Source organism: Lynx canadensis, chromosome E1, assembly GCF_007474595.2.
Source record: "Lynx canadensis isolate LIC74 chromosome E1, mLynCan4.pri.v2, whole genome shotgun sequence".
NCBI classification, from domain to species: domain Eukaryota; kingdom Metazoa; phylum Chordata; class Mammalia; order Carnivora; family Felidae; genus Lynx; species Lynx canadensis.
In genome coordinates, this window is record NC_044316.2 from 23,539,636 (window position 1) to 23,561,643 (window position 22,008).

General features: G+C 37.7%; 1 protein-coding gene across 8 annotated transcripts in view; it reads left to right on the forward strand.

The window, feature by feature from the left end:
* Positions 1–22,008, forward strand: part of ACACA (acetyl-CoA carboxylase alpha) — a 274,923-nt gene that overhangs the window by 165,875 nt on the left and 87,040 nt on the right. For all 8 annotated transcript variants that reach the window (XM_030296955.1, XM_030296959.1, XM_030296958.2 and 5 more), the window contains 6 exons: positions 1,633–1,674; positions 2,503–2,718; positions 3,830–3,985; positions 6,127–6,330; positions 10,906–11,061; positions 12,822–12,968. In XM_030296955.1, coding sequence (XP_030152815.1) covers positions 1,633–1,674; positions 2,503–2,718; positions 3,830–3,985; positions 6,127–6,330; positions 10,906–11,061; positions 12,822–12,968 — 921 coding nt within the window. The remainder of the gene's footprint in view (positions 1–1,632; positions 1,675–2,502; positions 2,719–3,829; positions 3,986–6,126; positions 6,331–10,905; positions 11,062–12,821; positions 12,969–22,008) is intronic.

Sequence of the window (22,008 nt, forward strand, 5' to 3'; positions counted from 1 at the left end):
AACTAGGCTATCTAAAGCCATGAGCATGAAATCTACTGAAAACTCAGCTGAACATCTTCCTGCTTAATCTTGAAGTCATCCCCATGTTCTTCACTATCATTCGGGGGAATTATTTAGAACAAAACATCATCAGTAAAAGATCAGTGCTGTGTAAAACCCACTTTCAAAGGGCTTTTAAAGACCCAAGCCTGAACAAGGGATTTCCTGGGCTTGCTAAACAAGCTCCTAGAAACCTGTTAAATTCAGTTTTACAGTTAAAATGCCAAGGAAATGTAAAAAGATTTATTAACTGTGTAAGCTTAAGGTAAGAGTGAGGTATAATACCTGTGGAAAGTATTCAAGAAGTTCTCAGTAAATTCAAGAACCACAAGTTTTCAGCATGAGTTCTGCTTTGTTTTTTTTCCCTTAAGTCTTAATTTCTGTTTTTCATCTCAACAAAGAGAAGTCGAATAAATAGGGAACTTGGATTATAACAAGAATAGAAAGGTAGTACCCTATACTTGAGAGAGAGTGGTAGAAATGGAAGGGTGTGGGCTCTGGCATTAGACTCAAGTTCACATTCTTGTTTTGTGATCCTGGGCATGTCACTTGGCCCCAGCTTCCTCAGCTGTAAAACAGGGTCATCATAGATACCTGAGAGGTTGTGGAGAGCTCTCGATGGGACAGCATGTGAGAGTACCTGCCACCTAGAAGGCTTTCCGTTCATGTTTCCTTCATGGTTCCTAAAGCTCATTGAGGAATATTTAGGCAGCTAGTCCTGGTCTCTCTGCTTGTACCAATAAGTGTTTGATTATATTGCGCTCATAATGAAGGAGATACCTAATGAAACCTCCTATAGAGGCAAATAGTAATGACTTGATTCCAACACTGCCAGTAGAGCCTCCCATCCGAGAAACGGGTATTTGGTGTTAATAAGTTAAATTTCAGAAACTAATGGACTCTGCTAATTGAATTCATCTTTGTTAATTAATAAGGTTCTAGGAAATTGGCTGCTTTGTTGTGTAATGTCCTGCAAAAGAGCAGTAAGACCTAATGACTACAAGTTCACTAGTTCTGTCCCTCTCTTTCCTATACATGGGGTGGTAGTGACCAAAGTATCATCTTACACTTTTCTTTGTCTTGAAATGTTATTGTTTAAACACTTGGAATGATTGACTTAAGAGTGAATGTGGAAAAAACATGGATTGGGGAATACTGTGCTATCTGGCTAGTTTACATTTGAAGAGTTTCTTAAGGGGAAACTTGGGAAATCAGTCCAGTAACTACTATTGCAGTGCTGCAGCATAAGGGTATATTGGTTTTATTTGCCTGGTTGTGCCAAAAGCAACACCGGGGAAGACTTTTTTTTCCCACTTGGGAGATTAAAAAAAAAAAAAAAACTAATTTTTTTTCCCTAGGAGAGGCTAGCTATTGAAGTTAGGATAATTGTGTGGTGATTTCAGACTTGGAAGTGGGGTCACAGTGGTGGTTACCCAAAGGATTGTTCCTATTCCCTGGCCTAAGCTTAGATAAGGAGCATGTATTCTAGGAGCTGCCTTCTAGATGCTTGACTGCTTCTGTACTTACTACGTGTTTATCCCCAAAGAGCCATATCTATGAAAGACTGACATATTTTCCCCTTCTTTACCACAGAGAGAATTTCCTAAATTTTTCACGTTCCGAGCAAGGGATAAGGTAAGGACTGATTCCCTCCCACCCTTTTTTTTTTTTTTTTTTAAACCCAAGCGTGGCTTATCTTTGCCATGTGCTCTTCTTGCCATTCTCCTTTCTCTAACTGAATTTGCGCTTCCCTTTGCCTTGCATGTGTCTTAGAACCAAGGAAGGCTCCCTTTGGAAAGAGTTTGGTGTAGGAAATAGTCCAGTGTATTGAGCTACCCAAGGAAAGCGATAACTTTCACAATCATCACTATGCTTTAGGCCGGTCCTAATGATATATTAAAGGACTACTGCCCTTAGTAGTATTATATCTTTTTTAATCTATGGATATTAAATATTCCAAAGCCAAATATCTTTATTTTTAAAAATTACATGATGTTTATTTCTTGAGTATTTACTGTGTCCTTTGTACTGTGCCAGAAATAATAAGAGTATAAAACTGGGCCCTGCCTGTAAGCATTTTAGTTGGGTAAACCCAAAACATCAGTATGTGAAGTAGATATTAATGTGAAGCAGTCTGTGGTTAATTGTCAGAAATGAACTGTATAGACAGTAATGCAGTAGGAGTTCTGAGGGAATTGGTATTTTTTGTTTGCTTGTTTTTAATGGAAATCATCACCATTTGTAAAAGCATAAATGATGAAAGCTTGGAAAGTAAATAGGTATTTTAGTCCCTAATCTTACGTAAGCTATAGCATAATTCTTGTATGTAGCTCATTTTTGTTGCTTATTAGCACATCATCGTTTATGTTTCTATTTTCAAGCATCTCTTTTATGTATATGTTCATAATATAATTTTGTTAACTGCCTCTTGTGAGCTCTTTTGTTCTCCAATTTTGTGCTCAGTTTGAGGAGGATCGTATCTATCGTCACCTGGAGCCTGCCCTAGCTTTCCAGTTAGAACTGAACCGGATGAGAAATTTTGACCTTACTGCCATTCCGTGTGCTAATCATAAGATGCACCTGTATCTTGGGGCAGCCAAGGTGGAAGTGGGCACTGAAGTGACAGACTATAGGTTCTTTGTTCGTGCAATCATCAGACATTCTGATCTGGTCACCAAGGTAAGTACCATACTTGGATGGGAAGTTATTCCTGAGGGAAGGGACAGAGAAACAGGCATCGTTCAAAATCAGGTTTTCATTTTTTGTTTTGTTTTTTAATATATTTTTTTTTATCTTAAGTAGCCTCCACACCCAACATGGGGATTGAACTCACAACCCTGAGGTGAAGGGTTGCATGCCCTACTGACTGAGCCAGCCAGGTGCCCCTGGGTTTTTATTTTTTGAATCAAGGCTCTTATTCTCATTCATCCCACTCTCCAGTAGCCATTAGAAGTCTAAGAGTCCTTTCTCTCACAGAAATAAATATTCCATATGATAAAGGGCTTTAAAAAATTTTATTCTTGGTAATGGAAGCATGAAAGCACTCCTTTGAGAAAAGGAAAAGCATCTTAACAGAAAAATCACAGGGATAGTTAGGTGATGATAGAAGATAAAGAGAAAAGTTAGAGATGGCCCCATTGTAAGCCCACCTAGAGGTAGTTTCTGTGCATAGCAAGGTACTTCCTGGTGTCATAATTACTGCATCCTGTACCTATACCCTTTCTTCAACTTTTACTTTCTAAACAGATTTCCTTTCTAAACTCCTCTGTTTGGCATGTGTGAAATGTGATCCTATTGGAGGTATAGCTCTGGGGATGCCCTGCATTTCCACCTATTAGAAAGAAATGTTTCCCTAAGAGGCAGGAGGAAGGGCTGGCAGGAACTCTTTGATAGTTGCCTGCCTCTGCTGCCTATGGTCATTGGGCTGACTCTAGGGAGAAAGGTAGCACCTGTAGCAGGTGCCTTGTGATTCATGACATAGTACTACTTAAGTCATTATAATAGCCATTTCTTTATTGACTCTTTCATTTTTTAATTGTTATTTATTTGTTTTTTTAGAGAGCATGAGTTGGGGATGGGGGGAGAGAGAGAGAGAGAGAGAGAGAGAGTGTGAATCCTAAGCAGGCTCCATGATCAGCGTGGAGCCCATTGGTGGCTTGATCCCACGACCCTGGGATCATGACTTGAGCCAAAATCAAGAATTGGATGCTCAACCGACTGAGCCATCCAGGTGCCCCTACCGATTCTTTTAAAACACACTGATATTGATGGTGATTTTCATTTTGTATAGGAAGCTTCTTTTGAATATCTACAAAATGAAGGGGAGCGGCTGCTCCTGGAGGCCATGGATGAATTGGAAGTTGCTTTTAATAATACAAATGTTCGCACTGACTGCAACCACATCTTCCTCAACTTTGTGCCCACAGTCATTATGGACCCATCAAAGGTACATTTCTCTTTAGCTTCTCTCCCAGCACTACCAAGCACAAGTAGAGAGATTCATCCATATTTATTCTCACTTAAACCTGGAAACAAGTATACTTGGTTAGCTAGTTGAGCCCTTGATCTTTAAAGTTTACAGAATGCTTGTGAGACAGGGTTTCTGGGAGGGAGTCAAAAATTTGAAGCCATTGAAAGCAGACATCAAAACTGAAGGTGGTATAATGTTATCTTGCTGGTCATTTATAAGCAGTGTGAAAACATAAAAGTTTCTTTCTGTTTTTCCATTGGTACCTGCTTTGGATACTTGTCATCATAATGGTCCTGTTTTTATATAATTCCCTAGGATTTCTCATCTGGAATAACTTTGCTATTTTTGGACATTTTGGCAAAATTACTGCTGTTTTGCACTAAATGTTACTTACCTGTGGCCTCAGGGAGGCAGTACAACTTCCTAAAGTGTCTAACCTATTTCCCTTCAGTATTTTTCCACAGGGAGACAATTTGGTTGTTATAGAATTTTCACATGTATTATATATGTTTTCTATCCTGAGGCTCTATTCTAAAATGCATTCCATATAGTTTAAGAAAGGAAAACAGGGTGATTCTATATTTGACCTTTTATCCCAGGTGTAATAAAGACAGACTGCTCTCTATTTGTATTCACTCTAACCTTTTTCTATCTTGGTATTGTGGAATTTGGTTAGGAGAACCAGTATCTCCATTTCTCAAGATCAGTTGTAAGCATGGACTTTAGATTTTTGAACTTAATGTCTAAGACCTAAAAAATCACTTTTGCTTTTTTTTTCCTTCAAGACTCTAAACTACTGATAGGTTGACAAGGATAGGGCTACTCACTGAGTATCAAGTCTCATCATCTAGCTTAAGTGAAGGTTCTCTTAAGCATTCTGGGACTGCTGAGGCTGGAAGAGTGAAAACATGGCCAGGACACTATTTAACTGTATATATTTTTAGACTTGACCTAACCATTTCTCAGTGAGTTTTTTTAATATCTGCCTCTCTACTTCCACTCTAAATACCCATATGTCCTAGCTATGCCTTTCTAATCATAGATAAGATAACTGTCAGCTTCTTGAATGTAGAGATTGTTGACTTTTGTTCTCTCCAGAAAAGAATAGGTAGATACCCTTTGGTTAACAAGCAAGTGTGGGACTAGAGAAGTCAACTCCTTGAAATCCATTAACCTGAGATTCTGTGGTGCTAAAACAAACTGCAAAGGTGGCACATACTTCTAAAGAACCATAAGAGAAGAATGGTAGAAAATATTTTTGATATTTTCTAAGTTGAGAAAGCAATTTAGAAAGACAATTCATTTAAGAGAATGAGTTAATTTTGAGTAGTATGTCCTGGCTGCCTTTAGCCATATTGGGAAAACAAAATTTCATTTGTCAGTAAGGGAAAATCCCATCTAAGGCCATTTGGTTAAAATAACTTGCCTAACCCTGAAAACTAGGAGCACTAAGATGCCTGGGTATAAGCCTTAGAGAAACTATGAAACATCTGCCCCATCTACTTAAATCCCAATTGGACTTGGCAATGACCGAGCTTCAGAGCTCTGTTTAGAGAGAAGATTCTAACACCACCTACAAATTGCCTCTCTTTAATTTGTGCAATTTACCAAGAGGCATATATTATAAAGTTTAATAAAATTGTATAGAAAAAAGCTCATGGTGGTAATTGCTATGATGATTTAAGGTCCTATAAGTGCAATGAAACATAGTTACCATGCATATAAATGCTACTTAATAGCTATTTAACTAGAAATTTTATTCTTATTTGGGGGCTTTCTCTTAAATCCCATGGCTTGTAATTTTAGATATTGCAGATCTTTGATATAGAATATGAATATAATTGGGAAACGGGTAGGGAGTTGCACAGATTTGGGTGTTGTGAGCCAGAGAACCCCACTCAAATGCCAGCCTGGCGTGAAATTGTCCCCAACTTGTTTCTAAGCAAGAGTAGGGTTGGGGAGAAATTATCTTACTTTTTATAAGGAATACATGTAGTGCACATCTCCAGAAACCAGCACCTTTTTCCATTCCTTCTTTCCCAAAGATGGGAAGACCTGAAACAGGTTCTAGGTACAAGGTGTTTTAAATTTTGTGCTTGGTGACGTGTCTGTGACAGATTGAGGAATCTGTGCGGAGCATGGTAATGCGCTATGGAAGTCGGCTGTGGAAATTACGTGTCCTCCAGGCAGAACTGAAAATCAACATTCGCCTGACACCAACTGGAAAAGCAATTCCCATCCGCCTCTTCCTGACAAATGAGTCCGGCTATTACTTGGACATCAGCTTGTACAAGGAAGTGACTGACTCCAGGACAGCACAGGTACAGTAGTCAAGGGCTCCTTAGACTTTTGATTTTGTCCTTAAAGATAAGCCACTTGGCCTTGTTATGGAAAACCCAAACTCACAAGTCCCATTGGTTCATGTAGCGGAGTCATCCTCTGTCAGCTTCAGTGCTCACATGAATTTGAAAAAACTTCATTTACCTTATAAGATGTGCCTGTGTTCTTAATCACGGATGTTATGAAACCCTCAATCTTTGTGACATACTAGTGAGCCCAAACAGATGCCAAGTGAACCTCAATCCAGAGGTAATTCTACAATTTAGCATTCTTTTATAAAGGGCTCTTGAGCTACCTGAACAATCTTGTCTTCTCTGGGCTGATCTGTCTTTCCTGTTTTCAGCCTTGATAGCCCACTCATTGACAAGTAAAGAAAAGAAAATTGTTGAAATATATCACCAACTTTGATCATAAGGAAAATTTCAGCATAATGTAATAGCGAGAGCAATGTCAAGCAGTGACTTTCTCATATTTACCCATTATGTTATTCCATTTACACACATTATTTTCCTTCAAAGAGTTCAGAGTATTATAGATCTATAGAAGAGCAAAGTAGCAAACTTTAACCCCTTTTTCAGGTAGAAAAATCAAGAATGTGAAAATGGAAGATGACTCTTTCAGTAGATTGATTATTTCATAACAGAATTCCTTTTAATCTGTGTTCCCACCTTCATTTCTAAATATTTGTGCCATTTGCTGTGATACTGGATTTGGGTTGGTTTGCCATTGCTCACATCTTCTTAAGAACTGAGATGTTATTTTAGCTTTTTGGCCAGAACTTGGAAAGTGAATTTCTTCTGTTTAAAGGATGACCTTGCTTCAGTACGTATACACAAGGGTTTCAGTTTCTTCTATGCAGTTGGTGCCAGGAAGAGATTATATGTCTCTTGTTTTTATCTATGTCCTTTTAAATCCAGGAACAGAGGCAAGAAAAGACATTTTTGCCAGTATTTTGAAGATGAATTTTAAAAATCTGAGTTTGGATAGTTGTCAGAGTGACCTTTCATTTTGTGCTTTGATTCCCAGTTAGATGGCCAGAGAAATCTATCCAGTGAGAAGTGAACAGTTAAAACAGAGAGAGAGAGAGTGCGCACAAGAGTGCAAGGGGTGAGCAAGAGAAAGAGTATTCAATAATTTTTGCTGCATTTGATGTTTTTCAAGACAGCCTTAAAGACATTTTCAGTCAGAGCTTTCCATGGGCAGGGATATTTTTAATTAACTTCTACAATGGCTTCAAGGCAGTCTATTCTTGTGAAAAATAAGATGGCCACTTGAGATTTTAATGTTTTTGATAAATATGTTTGTTCTTCATAACTATTTTATTTTTCCTTTCTTTTATTAGAAAGCTCTTAGATTTCCTTCATTCTGGCTAGTGGTGACACAGGGGCATGAAAGGCTCAGATGCCTTCAATCATGATTTAGTACTATGCCTGGCACAAAATAAGTACTCAATAAGTATCTGAAAGAATGAATGAGCTACCTTTTGCCTGAGGGACAACCCCTATTACCATGGGTCCTACCTATTTAGGAAGCCCTAAAGGAAGAGGTCTCCTTCAGGCTGTTCAGTTGAGGGAGTTCAGCAGCCACTGCGGAATGTGAATGAACCCAAGAGCCCCTGGCCGGAGGAGGGAACCAGCAAAAGGAACAGTCTTCAAGTCTGCTCTGGTGCTCCTAATGCCTACCTGATGCTTACTGCCAATTTATTTTTTTCCTTTCTTTGTTCTAGGGAGTCATTATGTGAATTCAAAATAATGTAGAACACTGTGTATCATTCATTCGTTAATTGATGTAACATTTACTGACCACCTATATAGTGTGTCAGGCACTATGGATTCAAAGTGATCTCTATTCTTAAGAAATTTACATCAGGGTGGAAGAAGACAGATAATTAGTTTGTCTGTAATATGATTATGATTTGTGCTATCAAAAGATAGGTACAAGGTTCTAAGGGAGCAGACTATGGGATCAGAAATTGTTTTCCAAGAGAAGCCTTTCTGATGGCCACTGATGAAAGGTGTATGATATATAAAATATATGCATATTTTCATAAATTTGTAAGACATACACTTTACCAATTTTTAACTACTATGTCCATTATAGTAGAAAATAAAATTAATGGTAGCTGATCATTCAGTGCTATCCATTACCATCAACCTCTTGTTCAGCACATCGTTTATTCTTTCTGACAACAAGGAGCAGGGTTGACTAGTTTGAGCTTCATTTTGTTTCATTTTCTTTGTAAAGTCTTTGTGGTGTTAGCTGTAATTGAACACTGATGCCAGCCATCACAGCGGGGAGAAGAGATTTGGGTAATCCGTTGCATGAGTCACTTGATTCCCAATGTGTAGTATAAGGGAGAAATATATATTTTTTAAGTTACCTTTATTGAGATACAATTTACATATAATAACATGTACTTATTTTATGTGTATACTTCAGTTCATTCTCAAATCATATAAACCTGTGTGATTCCCATCACAGTCATGATAGAGAACATCTTAAAACCCGTAAGAGTTCTCTTATTCTCTTTTGCAGTCAAAGGTAGAGTCACAGTTCTAGGCACCCAGTGGCCTGCTTTCTATTACAGACGAGTTTTGCCTGTCCTAGAATTTCATATAAATGAAATCAGACATTATGTACAGTGTTTATGTGGCTTCTTTTGCTCAGCATAGTATTTTTGAGATTCATCCGTGCTGCATAGATGTAGACTCTGGCATGTTCCTCTTCATTGCTGAGTGGTATTCCATTTTATGAATGTAACAAATGTTTATAGTTCATTCACCTATTGATGGACATTTGAAGCTTAATTTCCAGTTTGGCTTTATGAATAAAGCTGCTATATGAACATTCATATACAAGTCTTTATGTAGAATATGTTTTCATTTTCTTGGGTGAATATATGAGAATGTAATTACTGGGTCACAGGAGTGTATTTTTAATTTTATAAAAAAAACTGCCAACTATTCACCAAAGTAGTCCTACCATTTCAAGTCCCACCAGCAGCGAGAGTACCTAGAGGGCTTTCTCCACCCCCTTCTCAGTCCACATGGTTATGTTGCTCAACCACTGACCAGCCTGACTTCATTCTACTTGGCAAAAGTGAGTCTCAAACTCTTGTACCCACAGCTCTTGTCTTTCCTAATAGACAGGAATGTAGCTCCCAGAATCTGCTGCTTTTACTCCTTTTCCTTATTTTGATTTGGTTTATCTTCTCTCAGGAGTCCAGTTTTTTTTATTCTAATACCTTGACCATACTTAACACTTTGAATCTCTTAAAACATTACTGTTTCTACCTAAGACATTGCTAATTCTACCTCCCACCCAGTGACTTTCACCATTAGTCATATAGAATAGGACTGGAAGCTCCATTCCATGGGGTTTAAGCAGCCCAGACATTGTGCCCGGTATAGGACCTGACTGACCAGTCAGCAGAACATATTTGTTCCTCTGAGCTAGGCAGCTCCGGATCATTTAGCTAAATGGTATCCAGGTTTGGGAAAGTACTTATTATGTTGTTAGGCCTATATATCAGGTTCACAAATCTATTTCTTAATGGTAGATTTAAGCTTATACATTTTAGACCAGAATAGATACGTGTGTATGCCCACATACCCTTATTTCCCAGGCTTCATTTGTATTCACTGTGTTTGGAGTCTATATTTAAGGTATTCATGCATAAGTGCCTAGTTTAGTGTTATACAACCTCTGGGCACTCAATAATATAACTGAATTGAAGTAATGGCATCCCTTATAAATATTCATAAGCAAATAAAACTAAATATATGAAGTATGAAGTACTCTTCTAGCTATATTTGAGTTGAAATGATTAAAAATGGTGTGTTTTCATTATGTGACAATATAGTATTGCAGGACTATTCGGTAGTTGTAGATGTAGTATACTGGAGGATATAAAATAAATGCATATCTGTATTATATATATATATATAATAACACATTGATTTTACTATGGGCTATGTCTAATGAGCTAACCAGAACTGACTAGCTGGATGGATGGATGGATGAAATCCACTTCTGGCAAAAATCTTTGAAACCTTTGTGTGGCTATGAACACTTATGAAGCACCTTCTAATCATAGACTGAAGCACAGATAATAGGGTAGAGCCTTGACCTGACTTCTGTTAGGGAAAGAGCAGAATTCTCTTCAGCACGTAGCTGTTCCTCAACTTAAATGTGCGGACTGCTTAGATTCATTAGTTGACATACTTCATTTCTGAGTATATGGAATTTTAGTCATTTTAGAAGGCAAGCATTGTCAGTCTGTCTCTGAGATGTGAAATTTACGCTGTGCTTTCTTGTTGATTTCAACTAATCCAAAAGTGAGAGCAACCCATGGAGTATCATTGGTTACATACCATTTTTTAGAGTTGGTTAATCTGTAGAGAATTGAGAACACTACCCAATGTGTAAAGGCATGTCTTAGCTACTCAACCCACCAAAAATGTGTGTCCAGAAATAACATTTATGAAAAAAAGCCCCTCTAGGCAGCTGATTTTCTTCTCTGTCTCTTAACTCCCCCCATTCTCTTTCTCCTGTAGATCATGTTTCAGGCATATGGAGACAAACAGGGACCATTGCATGGAATGTTAATCAACACTCCATATGTCACCAAAGACCTACTTCAATCAAAGAGATTCCAGGCACAATCCTTGGGGACAACATACATATATGATATCCCAGAGATGTTTCGGCAGGTAAAGGTGGCTAACTGGGGGGGTTCTGATATGTTCTAAAGAGGCAGGGTTTTCCTGAATTTCCATTGGATGCAGCTTAGCCTGGAATGGGTCATTCCCAAAGGGCAAGAAGTGTCTTGACACTACTCTCATTTCTGTCTCATTCTGGATTTGGTGACTGCCAACTCCAATATTGGACAGTTCTTTATGAATTAATAGGAGGAATGGTGAGGATAGAAGCTTCTATTGGGAAGAAAGTAAACTGAGATAGCATACCTGTGATGGTAGTTTACAATGACCTGTGTGAGGAGTTACGTTCAGGTATATATTTCCTAAGCTATAATCGAATTATGGGTATTAAAAAAGAGGCTTGAAACTCTACTTCTCTTTTTCCTATTTTCCAAGATAACCCAGGCCATTAGCTGATAGGTTAATATGATGAGGATCAATACTGATAACATATACAAATGGATATAGAGTTCATGATACACAGTTTAAAGTATCAATTCTTTCATGGAAGATTTATTATAGCTGGATAAAAACTAATGTGAGAAAATACATTATGATTCTCATCCTTTATTTGAAAATAAATTCCTTTGATCTGTATGGTGAATCCTCTCTATGCTGCAGATTTTTCTTCCATCAATAGAAGGCAAGAAAAGTACATCCACAGCAGAAAATGCAACAGATAGAGTATCAAAAGAATACTGAATTTGTCCTTAAAAAAAAAAAAAAAATCTATGAATACAGGATTTTTCCAAGTCTTCTAGTCAATACTACTAGTATTACCACATTTGAATTTTAATAAAGTAATATATGTGGCCTTGGTAAATAGTCTACCTGTAAATACAAGAGATTTCCTGTAAGTAGTCATTTGTTTACAAGTCTCTCTCTGGAAACATAGGTATCTTCATTTTGTATTGCCAACATTGTTCCCCTACAAGTTGTGTTGGTTCTGTTCCCCAATGCCAGAACTATAAATAGAAATGACACTCTGTATAATTTTTCCTGTGGAATAGACATAAACACTGTGATTGGAACATGTAGATATGAATATCATATTGCCTTTAAATGTTGTTTTGAGACAACCAAAGAAACAGCTAGTTCCCACTTCATGAGGCATTTGTTCTGGTCATATGAAGTTGGAAATGGAAATCAAAATGGTTTTTAAAATGGATAGGTGTGCCTGTATTCTCAAATTGACCAGAATTGATCCGCACATTACAAATAGTCCATACATCCCTGATGAGCTAATTCCTGCATATGGCCCTATAGATCTGAAAAGACATTAGGAAAGGATGCTTTTCCTGAGCCTCTAGTAGAAACTTTATTCTTGCCGCCTTAGATTTTTTTTGGCATTAGCTGAGTGTCATATCACTTTTCCCGGTTATTTTTCTATTCTTCTGGATTTTTCTCTCCTTTTTTAAAAAGAGGGATTAATGTTACTTATTTAGTTTTTTATTTTAATTTTCCTAGGTATTGTTAGATCTGTTTGTTAGGTCTATTGCATTTGTTAATGCTCTTGTGCTGATTCAGAATCACTCAGTAATTTGACTTTGTTGGAAAAGTGCCTGATTTTGATATGTAAAAAACATTATGTGAAAAATAATTACAAATCTATTTTAACTGAGAATGAGAGCTGCAGAATTTGGTCTAATGCTTTGATGCTCAGCAGAACACTTGGAAAGAGTAAAATCAGCTTGACTGAAACTTAATATTTGTTTTTGTGTATGTTAAAATGCTGATTGTCACTGATTAGTCAAACTTCTCTCCACCACTAGTCTCTGATCAAACTCTGGGAGTCTATGTCTACTCAAGCATTCCTTCCATCACCCCCCCTGCCTTCTGACATGCTGACGTATACTGAGCTTGTGTTGGATGATCAGGGTCAGCTGGTCCACATGAACAGGCTTCCAGGAGGAAATGAGGCAAGTCATTGATTCCCCTTCCCCCTTTTCTTATATCTGTGCCCACTAGTGGCAACTTTCCATGGGGGTGGTCATTAAGTAGCATTAATTTAGATGCTGCATAGGCACATAGTAGTCTTGTTGGTAGAGTTCTTTAGAGAGAAAACATTGACTGGATATCAAGGAATTATTAGTTTTTTATGTGTGATAATGATGTGCTTTTTTAAATGGTATTAAAGTTTTGCTTTCTAAAAAACAGTTATGTTTTCTGTTACACATAACTACTAAAATAGTTACAGATGAAATGATCCAATGTCTAGGATTTGCTTCAGAGTAGTAGAGGGGTGAGTGTGGGAGTATAGAGAAAACAAACTGGCCATGAGTTGTTAATGAAAAGCTAAATGATATATACATAGAAATAGACTATTTTCTCTATTTTTGTATATACCTGAAATTTTGAGATTTTTTTTAATGTTTATTTTTGAGAAGAGAAAGCACATGCACACGAATATGCAGGTGGGGAAGGGCAGACAGATGGGGAGACTGAGGATCCAAAGTGGGTTCCGTGCTGACAGCAGAGATCCTGATGTGGGGCTGGAACTCACAAACCATGAGATCATGACCTGAGCCAAAGTAGGATACTTAACCGACTGAGCCACCCAGGCGCCCCTGAGATTTTTCTATAATAAAAACATTTAAAGTATTGTTTTGCTTGATGTTCTTTCTTATTTGGATACTTACATACTAGTACACCTTTTTTGGTATATTTTCTGTGCTCAGGTAATTTAATCTAGTGCTGTTATGATCATGATAAATATATTCTTAAAGGGGCTCAATCAGAACCAGGGGTTTAAGCATAAAAGAATGTAGCAGAAGGCACATTTCTGATAGTTATCTAAGAATTCATTTTCTGGCATTGGAATCCTCTCTTGTATGGTGCACTGTTAATAATGATATAAAGTCATAATAACCTATCTCCTCCTCTTCCTGATTTTAACTACGCTTCTAATGTACAGTTACAACCAAAACAATAATAAACTTAAAAAGAGACAGTTTTTATTTCAACCTTAGATAGAATCCCTAGATAAATCTCATTGTTTAGAAAGAGTAATCTTTACCCAAGTGTTCTCCATAAACAGGCTAGGTAGACCTTTGGAGATAATACGTGGTATTTTCCATTTTGTGTATCTTTTTCAAAAAATGTTACTGTATATATAAGGTGTATGCTGTTTCAGTAAGTACACCAGTGGATGCCAAAAGTAGATGAATTGGTATTAAGATGGATGCAGGCATTGGACCAGGTGGAGAGTATCAGACTTACAGTTCTTCTAATCTAATGCCTCAACAAATAGCAAAGGCAAGAGGCGAGGAAGAGAAGATGCATAGAATTTTCACAAGAATAGATATGTACTCGTTAACACACCAGGTTGAAGCAGAGGCTTGTGCCACAGTGTGACATCTACATAGTGAGCCCCTCAACAGCAAAGAAAAGCTTCATTGTGCTAGACCTAAATTCTGTTTCATTCAACAGTGTAGTCTTTAGGAATGGAAGGCACCCTTGTGAACATGGGGCTGAGAGAAAAATGGTTTTAACTAATGTAATTAAAACAAAAAATGAGATTTTGGGCCACGTGAAAGCTAGCTGCACTGCTGTGTGAAACCTCTTGCCATGATCTTTCTCTCCTGCTTTCTCTCTGCTCTCATTCTGTGTTTGAGCGAATGGAGACTGGGGGAATAGTGAAGTCCCAGAGGGACAGAGCTCTGTTCTTGCTGAAATTACAAGCACAGAGCTGCCTGGGCATGAACATGTAGTGTTTACTCTGCCAGTATGAATACAAATAGTCTTATTATACGGGACTCTGTACCCAAAGACCACACACACACACACACACACACACACACACACACACACACGAATAAAAAAAAAAATTAAAGGTTTTTTTTAACCCCTTTAAGACTCACCAAACCTGGGTGGAAAAGGGATGTCTTAAACAGCCACATAGTACTGTAGTTACAAGCAGTAGAGTCGGGATGGGGACCATATGTTTCCCTTTGCCCAGTGCTTTAATAACCTTGAAATTGAGAAATCTAATTGTATTTAAATTTTTTATTTCTGTTTTTGTCAGTTCTCACTTTCTTGTTCTACCTTTTATCCTCCTTAAAGGGTTGCCTATTTTCTTTGTTCTCTTTTCCTTTTCTTCAAATGATTGACCGGGATTGAGGCTGAGTTGTTAGCTTGCTGTTTCTGAGTCTTTGAGCTCAGGAGAAGTGAGACCAATGTTGTTTTGTAAGCAGTTAGTGACTAATGCCTGGGATGGTTGGCGAAGTCAGTCCATGGCTGTAGCGAGATTATAGGGTATTGCACAACAGGAATGGGATTGGGGTATAAGTATCAAACTCTGTTACCAATAGCTTGAGCATACAATGGTGTGCGTTCACTGAGAAACCGACCAATCTGAAGATGGAGTTTCAGCAGTCAGAATTCTGAGGGACAGCTGTGCCTAAGAGATGACGAGGCATCAGTGGGATGTATTTCCTCATGCTGAGCCCAGTTTTATCAGAGCAAGTTGACTTTCAGCTATCGCAGTTTAATTTTCTTTGGCAAAAGAGACAAGTTTGTCATGAGCCTGGCACTCTATGCATTACCCCAAGAGTGATGTGAAGGGAACGAGAAGAGCTCATGCTGATGAGATTTGGAGCAAATCTGTCCTGTCCCAAAGAGAATGGGCATCTGAACAGAGCCTTGAGAAATCGTTTTATTAAAAAAGGAATAAAAAATTGACCTGTTAATGTTCTGAGAGCCAAGGCTTGATGTAAATGTATTGATGCTACATAGACATTAAATCATCATAATGTGGTGTTCTCCAAAGGTGACGGCTCTACCAGGTCATCATTGTGGGTGATACTGCATTACCTTGAAGGATTGGAGTTTCTGGGTTTAAAAGCTAGCACATGGATATAAGGAATAAAGGTAAAACAAGAGATTCCTGCAGAGTTTCCCCATGAATCGAGACGCTTTTCCCCTTTTCCCCATAATCAAAGGCAGAAAACCTGTACTTACCAGAGCATCGGCTATATGGGTGGCCAGGCTTTCTTCCCTGTTTTTTTTCCAGGACAGTAAATAGGTAAAATGGTGATGGGACCAGGACTTGGAACAATTCAGTTCCATTTAGTTTTAGGTAACTTGTTTGCCATTTGAGAAAGAATATTGGCTGTTTCAGCAGAGATGTGACCTGCATTTTGAACACTGCCCCACGTTAAAAGCAGGAGAAAGAGAGATTTTTCTGATGTGGTGTTAGCCACTTTCTCCTTTCTATTTTCCTAGTTGTCCCTTCTCCATCAAGAAAGATGTAACTGAAGGAATGCCACCTTATTCATGATGGAAGTGTAGGAGAACACATTTTTCTCATTGTCAGATTTGAATGGCATTGCATTTAGTATGAATTTAGAGTAGGATTAAAAGAGATGTAGACCAAATCTGTGAACTATGTTACTTGCAAATAGTTCCAAAGATGAGTTGCCTAGGATTTTTTTAATAGTTTTGAGTAAAGATGAAAATTGTGGAAAATGTGATTGCAACATAGACTAAACTTATTTCAATTCTAGCTGCTCTGAAGCTACAGTGATGGGCAGTGTATGTAAATATACAGCTAGATGAATGGTGTGCTGCTGAGCCTGGAATCAGAGGAAGTGCAGCCAACTCACAGTTCTACTTTTACTGCTTCTCAATTTTGGAGGAATTGTTTTCATTTTCCTGCCAGTTTGCTAACCTGTTTTGATCATTTGGTGGAAGCTGTAATTGCAGGTGGGAACATTTTGAGTAACAGTTCACAATCCACTGCAGCTACTTTTCACGCTAAATCCTGTTATTAAAAGGCTCAGGCTAAGATCAAGCCAAGGGCGGTAACGGACTTGATAGAGAACAGCTTAACTTTGCTTGGTATAGGACAAAGAAAACCGTAGCCTTCTTGAGACTACATTCTTACTTGTTCTGACATGTTATTAGCATTCTTTTATCATATTTCCTTTAACTCCGTGAAATAAATCATGAATGTCTAAACTGGGCAGCGATGAAAGATATGATAGGCAAGCAACTTTCATAGCACTTTTAGTGTGGACAGAAAGTAGGACCCTGTTTTCCTCTCTCTGTCAGCACATGGGATTTTTAACCATGCAAAACCCTTCCCCACATCTCTCCTGTCATAATGGAAAACTGAGATAAGAGGAAGATTCTCTTTAGAAGCAGCTATAATAATCAGGTACAGGGTGTGTATTCCACAAAGGATCAGCAACTAAAGACTGGAATTCTTGTGTGGTATTAAATTTTTTCCTTAAAATTTTTCTGGGAGATAAGCATATTCCAAATTGAATGCAATTTGATGACTGCCTTCACATGCACACTCACTACCACTCTTTTAAGAATTGCAGTCGCTCCAAGGCTTCATTTCTTCAGATGGGCACTAGGTGTCAGGGTTTTTCCTTCTCAGCAGCTTGGCATTCAGACAAGCCTCTGAATTGCCCGTTTGGTGAGACAGATCCAGTGGTATCCTTCCTCGTTTTTCTTCAGTTGGTGTGGTAGGCTTTGCCTGGTGTTCCTCCAGTATGCAATTGCATTTTTAACTCTTTGGGCGGAGATCTGTTGAACCTTATCACATCCTTGCCCTACACATTTTTTACAAGAAACATCTGTTTAGGAAGAGGATGATTGAGGAGGAAAAAAATAGTGGAAATTAAAGTTTAAAGACTGGTTGCCATCATGACTGGTATCTTTTATGTTCTTGAGGTGAAAGGGTAGGGATGGTGGGAATTAGGAATTCAGTCCTAGAACTGCTCAGCCTTGCCAACATTTAATTGTTGGCAGTGTGTTGATGTCTGGTTTCACCAAGGTATAAGTGTCTGTAATTTTTTAATATAAAATACTTCAAACTTAGAAAAAATTATGGAGAGCGATATATCAAATATCCTTGCATCTACTGACTAGCTTAAACAAATCTTCTCATTTTGACACTCCTCCTCACTTATATGTTGCTATAATCCTTTGAAATCTCTAATTTGAATATAAAAACAAACAAAAATTGGGGATTGGTAAGGAAAGGAAGTTGGTAAGCTTATAGAAGCCTGAAGTATTAGAAGAAATTAATTAGTAGATCCATTTTGACAATTCTTAGGCTAACCCTCTTAGCCCAAAGGACCTCTTATTTTAGAAAAACCACCATAACCCTCTGTCTGAATTTACTTGGTTGACATTTTCTATTCTCTCAAAGGAATTCCTTGTGTTATCCTGGACTCAGATTCTAGTGGAAGCTATTATGCTTTGAAACTCTGACTGGAGAGAGTTTGTGTATGTTTATGGACTTGAGCTCATGCATATAGAAGCCAAATATGTTTCTGGTTTAACATTAGACTTTTGTATATTGCTTTACTCAATTTAATCTCAGAATAGCTCCATGAATGTGAGGCTAATTTGGATGTATTTTACTGTGCTTTTATTTCATTCTTTTGATATCAGTTTACCTTTTCATGCTGGGTGTGGAAATTGAGTCCATGTCAATCTTTTAGATATGTGTTGGAAAAGAGGCATATTTGTATTGTAGTATGCTGAAGGTGAGCTTTGAAATAGACCTGAAGGAGGCAGATCTGAAAAACAGGACCATGGTCTGTGCACTGATTGTTCAGGTTATAAAAAGAGACTAATGGTCCTTGCCATCAATCTATCCCTGAAGATGGGGAAGTGTTTGTAATAAGTGCTTTGAGATCCTCAGCAGAAAAGTATCACACACCACTGATTACATATAAACATTCATAATTTGCGCTTATCTTGTTTTTCAACAACAGCTTCCCCAAGCCCCAATTTTGAATCTTTTTAGGCCTAACAAGGTAGGAATTTCAAGTATAGAAAAAGACATGTTATGAAATATGTGATTAAGATAGTTTTATTTAAAATTACTATGCACTTTTCTTTTATCCTCTGAGTGAGCATGTTTGATTACGAGTCTTTGTCTAAAATGATCCTCAGAACCAAAGTTGAGCCCCTCTTAGAAAAATATTGAGGCTAATTTTGAAAGATAGGTCTTCCTGCCACAGAATTACTTTTAATGAATTTTAACACTATTCTTTTGGGATGCATATACTTTTCTCTTTTTTTTTAATTTTTATTTAAATTCCAGTTAACATATAGTGTAATATTAGTTTCAGATGTAGAATTTAGTGATTCATCACTTACATACAACACACAGTGCTCATTACAACAAGTGCCTTCGTTAATACCTGTCACCTATTTACTTTGCATATACTTTTCTTAGAATTCCTTCTGAATGGCTGTTATTGGTATTGGAGATATTTCAACAGGTGGATTAGTTCGTTTGACTCATTTCATTATTAGCAAACCAAAGCCCAGTGAGCTTGACTGAAAATCCTGATGCATCCATTGGCCCACCAAAGCAGAACTTGTGGAGGGCTCCTCAGTCCCCTTCAGAAGTCAGTCCTAAAGATAAGATAGCCTTTAAACAAAAGGATATACTCGCCAGCATTTTTATACTCCTTGTTTCAAGATTTTGCTGAAAAAGGATGTGATATAGTACCCTATGTCAAGAAACTGTACAGCTCCAGCTAAAGGCAATAACGAACATCAGGACAGCAACAGATGACACCCTAGGATGAGGTGTAGCGTGGAGCATCAGAGTTCAACATTCGTTTGTGTGATTAATGGGCAAAGCTTCTTGAACTGCAGTAGGCCAACTTGGTTAATTTCCATATCATCCAATTACTCCTGTGCCCCATTTCTCAAATACCACTGGCTTGTGTGTGCTCTTTTGCATGTTTTTTTTTTTTTTTAAACTGGTATGTTTACTAAAAGCATTGTGTGTGTATATGCATAAAATTACTGTGGTTTCATGTTTATAAATATTGCAGGGAGATAATTCCCCTGTTCAATTAGAAATTATTATTTCTAGTCTCCAGTAATATTTTTCAAAAAATTACCTCTGGGATGAAATTTTTTTGCTCTAAAAATGGTTTTTTTCTTACTCTTTTATCGCTTTTTGGAAAGGGTGAGGTAAGTTTGTTCAGCCATTTTTGAATTATCCAAGCATGAAAAAGAGAGTTTTTCAGCTGTTAAGAAAATTGTTTTCAGCTCTTTTATGTGATCATATAACACTAGGCAACAGAATATGATATCCAGCAGATAATACAATATGGAAAGGCATTGACATTTTTTTCAGCATGGTTTTTCTGAATGGCACAAATTATGTCAAACATTGTATCGCCTTGTGGTTTAAAAAGGCACATTTTAACACCTATACAGTATTTTTCTACTATTTCATCAAGTACATTTTTTTCATGAAATTCTAACATGAGTGAATGTTGTCATTATTTTTTGATAGTATCTAACTAAAAGTGAAGATGTAACATTTCATACAAGACATAAAAGGGGGGGAGGTGACATTTTATTATGCATCTGTAAAGGAACTCAAGTTCAGATTCTTTCTCACTGGGCCTTCATTTTCTCATCTCCACAATGCAGATAATGCTTAGGTCCGTTTCAGCTCGAACGCTCGAGAATTCTTTGTATTGCTGCTCCAGGGCCTTGCAGAATGGTCATCTTCCTGGGGCATTAGCAATAGTAACACAACAGCTACAGGAGGCTTTGCCAGGAGATTTCAACTATTAGACTTTTAGCATGGAAAATAAAGCTTTAATGTTAAAGCCACAGTCTCACCTCTATTTAAGTCTACATAGAAAAATATTACTACAGCTGAACTCAAAGTGAGGAGATAGAAGAAAGGCAACCATGGCAAAGATATACTTTACCTGCCTCCCACAGCATAGATAGCTACGGTTGATGGATGCTTCTTACATTCTTAAAAACACAGTCCTGTCCTGTTTTGCCCCTTCGCTTTCCCTTCAAATTTATTGGTTGAGCTTAATATTAGTATTTTATTTTGTAGTAACTGCAGCTTTGGGAAGTATCTGTGTGTGTGCACGCGTGTGTACAATCGCACATTCTATTCACACTGATAGTACAATTAATGTTGATGTCAATTTTGGTGTTAATTTTGGGTCATGATTAGTGTTGACACTTTGTGTCAGACTAATGGCATTTATGGGCACCATCGGAATAAATGTTAATATTGTCATGTTTTTAGTATCTGTTATAGTAACATTAAACCAAGGTCCTCCCAGGAGAAAAAAATACATGTATGGATAGATAGATAATGCCTTTCTGTGTCGCTGGTGTTACTCAGCGAGAAAATGACATCTCAGGGCAGAATCCTAATCACTGTTTGGAGCATCAGAAATAATGATCACCTCTGATCGGGGGTTGTGAATAATTCATTCAGTTTGATTTTCACATCCTGTCCAGTGATACTTTTCAAACCAAATGTGTTTCTACAGGAAAATAATGGTCCCACTTCTTATGGAAATACTGTGGCACAAATCATTTTACCCACATAAAAACAGTTAAATAAGACTGTTCTCTTCTGCTTGCTTTCTCCTCCCCGTTCCCTCCTCCCTCACTTGCGTGTGTTTATTCCAGAATCAGACAGTGACCAAGGAAATATTTTCTTCCTTAGAACTTGTATAAAGGAGACATTTATTTCTGCTCATCCTCAGCTTATTCACAGTAACTCTTTTGATCCTCTTCCCTTTTTCCCTCACCTTAGTTTAGGTTGGTAACCCTAAACCTAAGAAGCCTGTATTATCAGAAATAATCTGAAATTACATATTTTTAAACAATTTATGGCTGTATTAATGAACACATAATTGGCAGGAAGTGCCTAAAACTATTTGGTAAGTCAGTGGTCAGAGAGGAAGCTTGTGTACTTCCAGGGCCACGGAGCCTGAGTCTGAACCTCCTTAGACCATAAACCCACCCACACTTGCAAACCCTCTCAGGCTGCTGCCCTTTTGTTGCTTCCTTAGCCCTTAGTCCTGGAATGTCATTTTCACTAGGTTTCACCTGCATGAAAGCACTGGAGGGAGAGAGAAGCCGGAACAAGGGGATTCAGTGGTGGAATTTCCTTTGGTTGTTATTTTTCAGTTCATATACTAGGAAACCTGG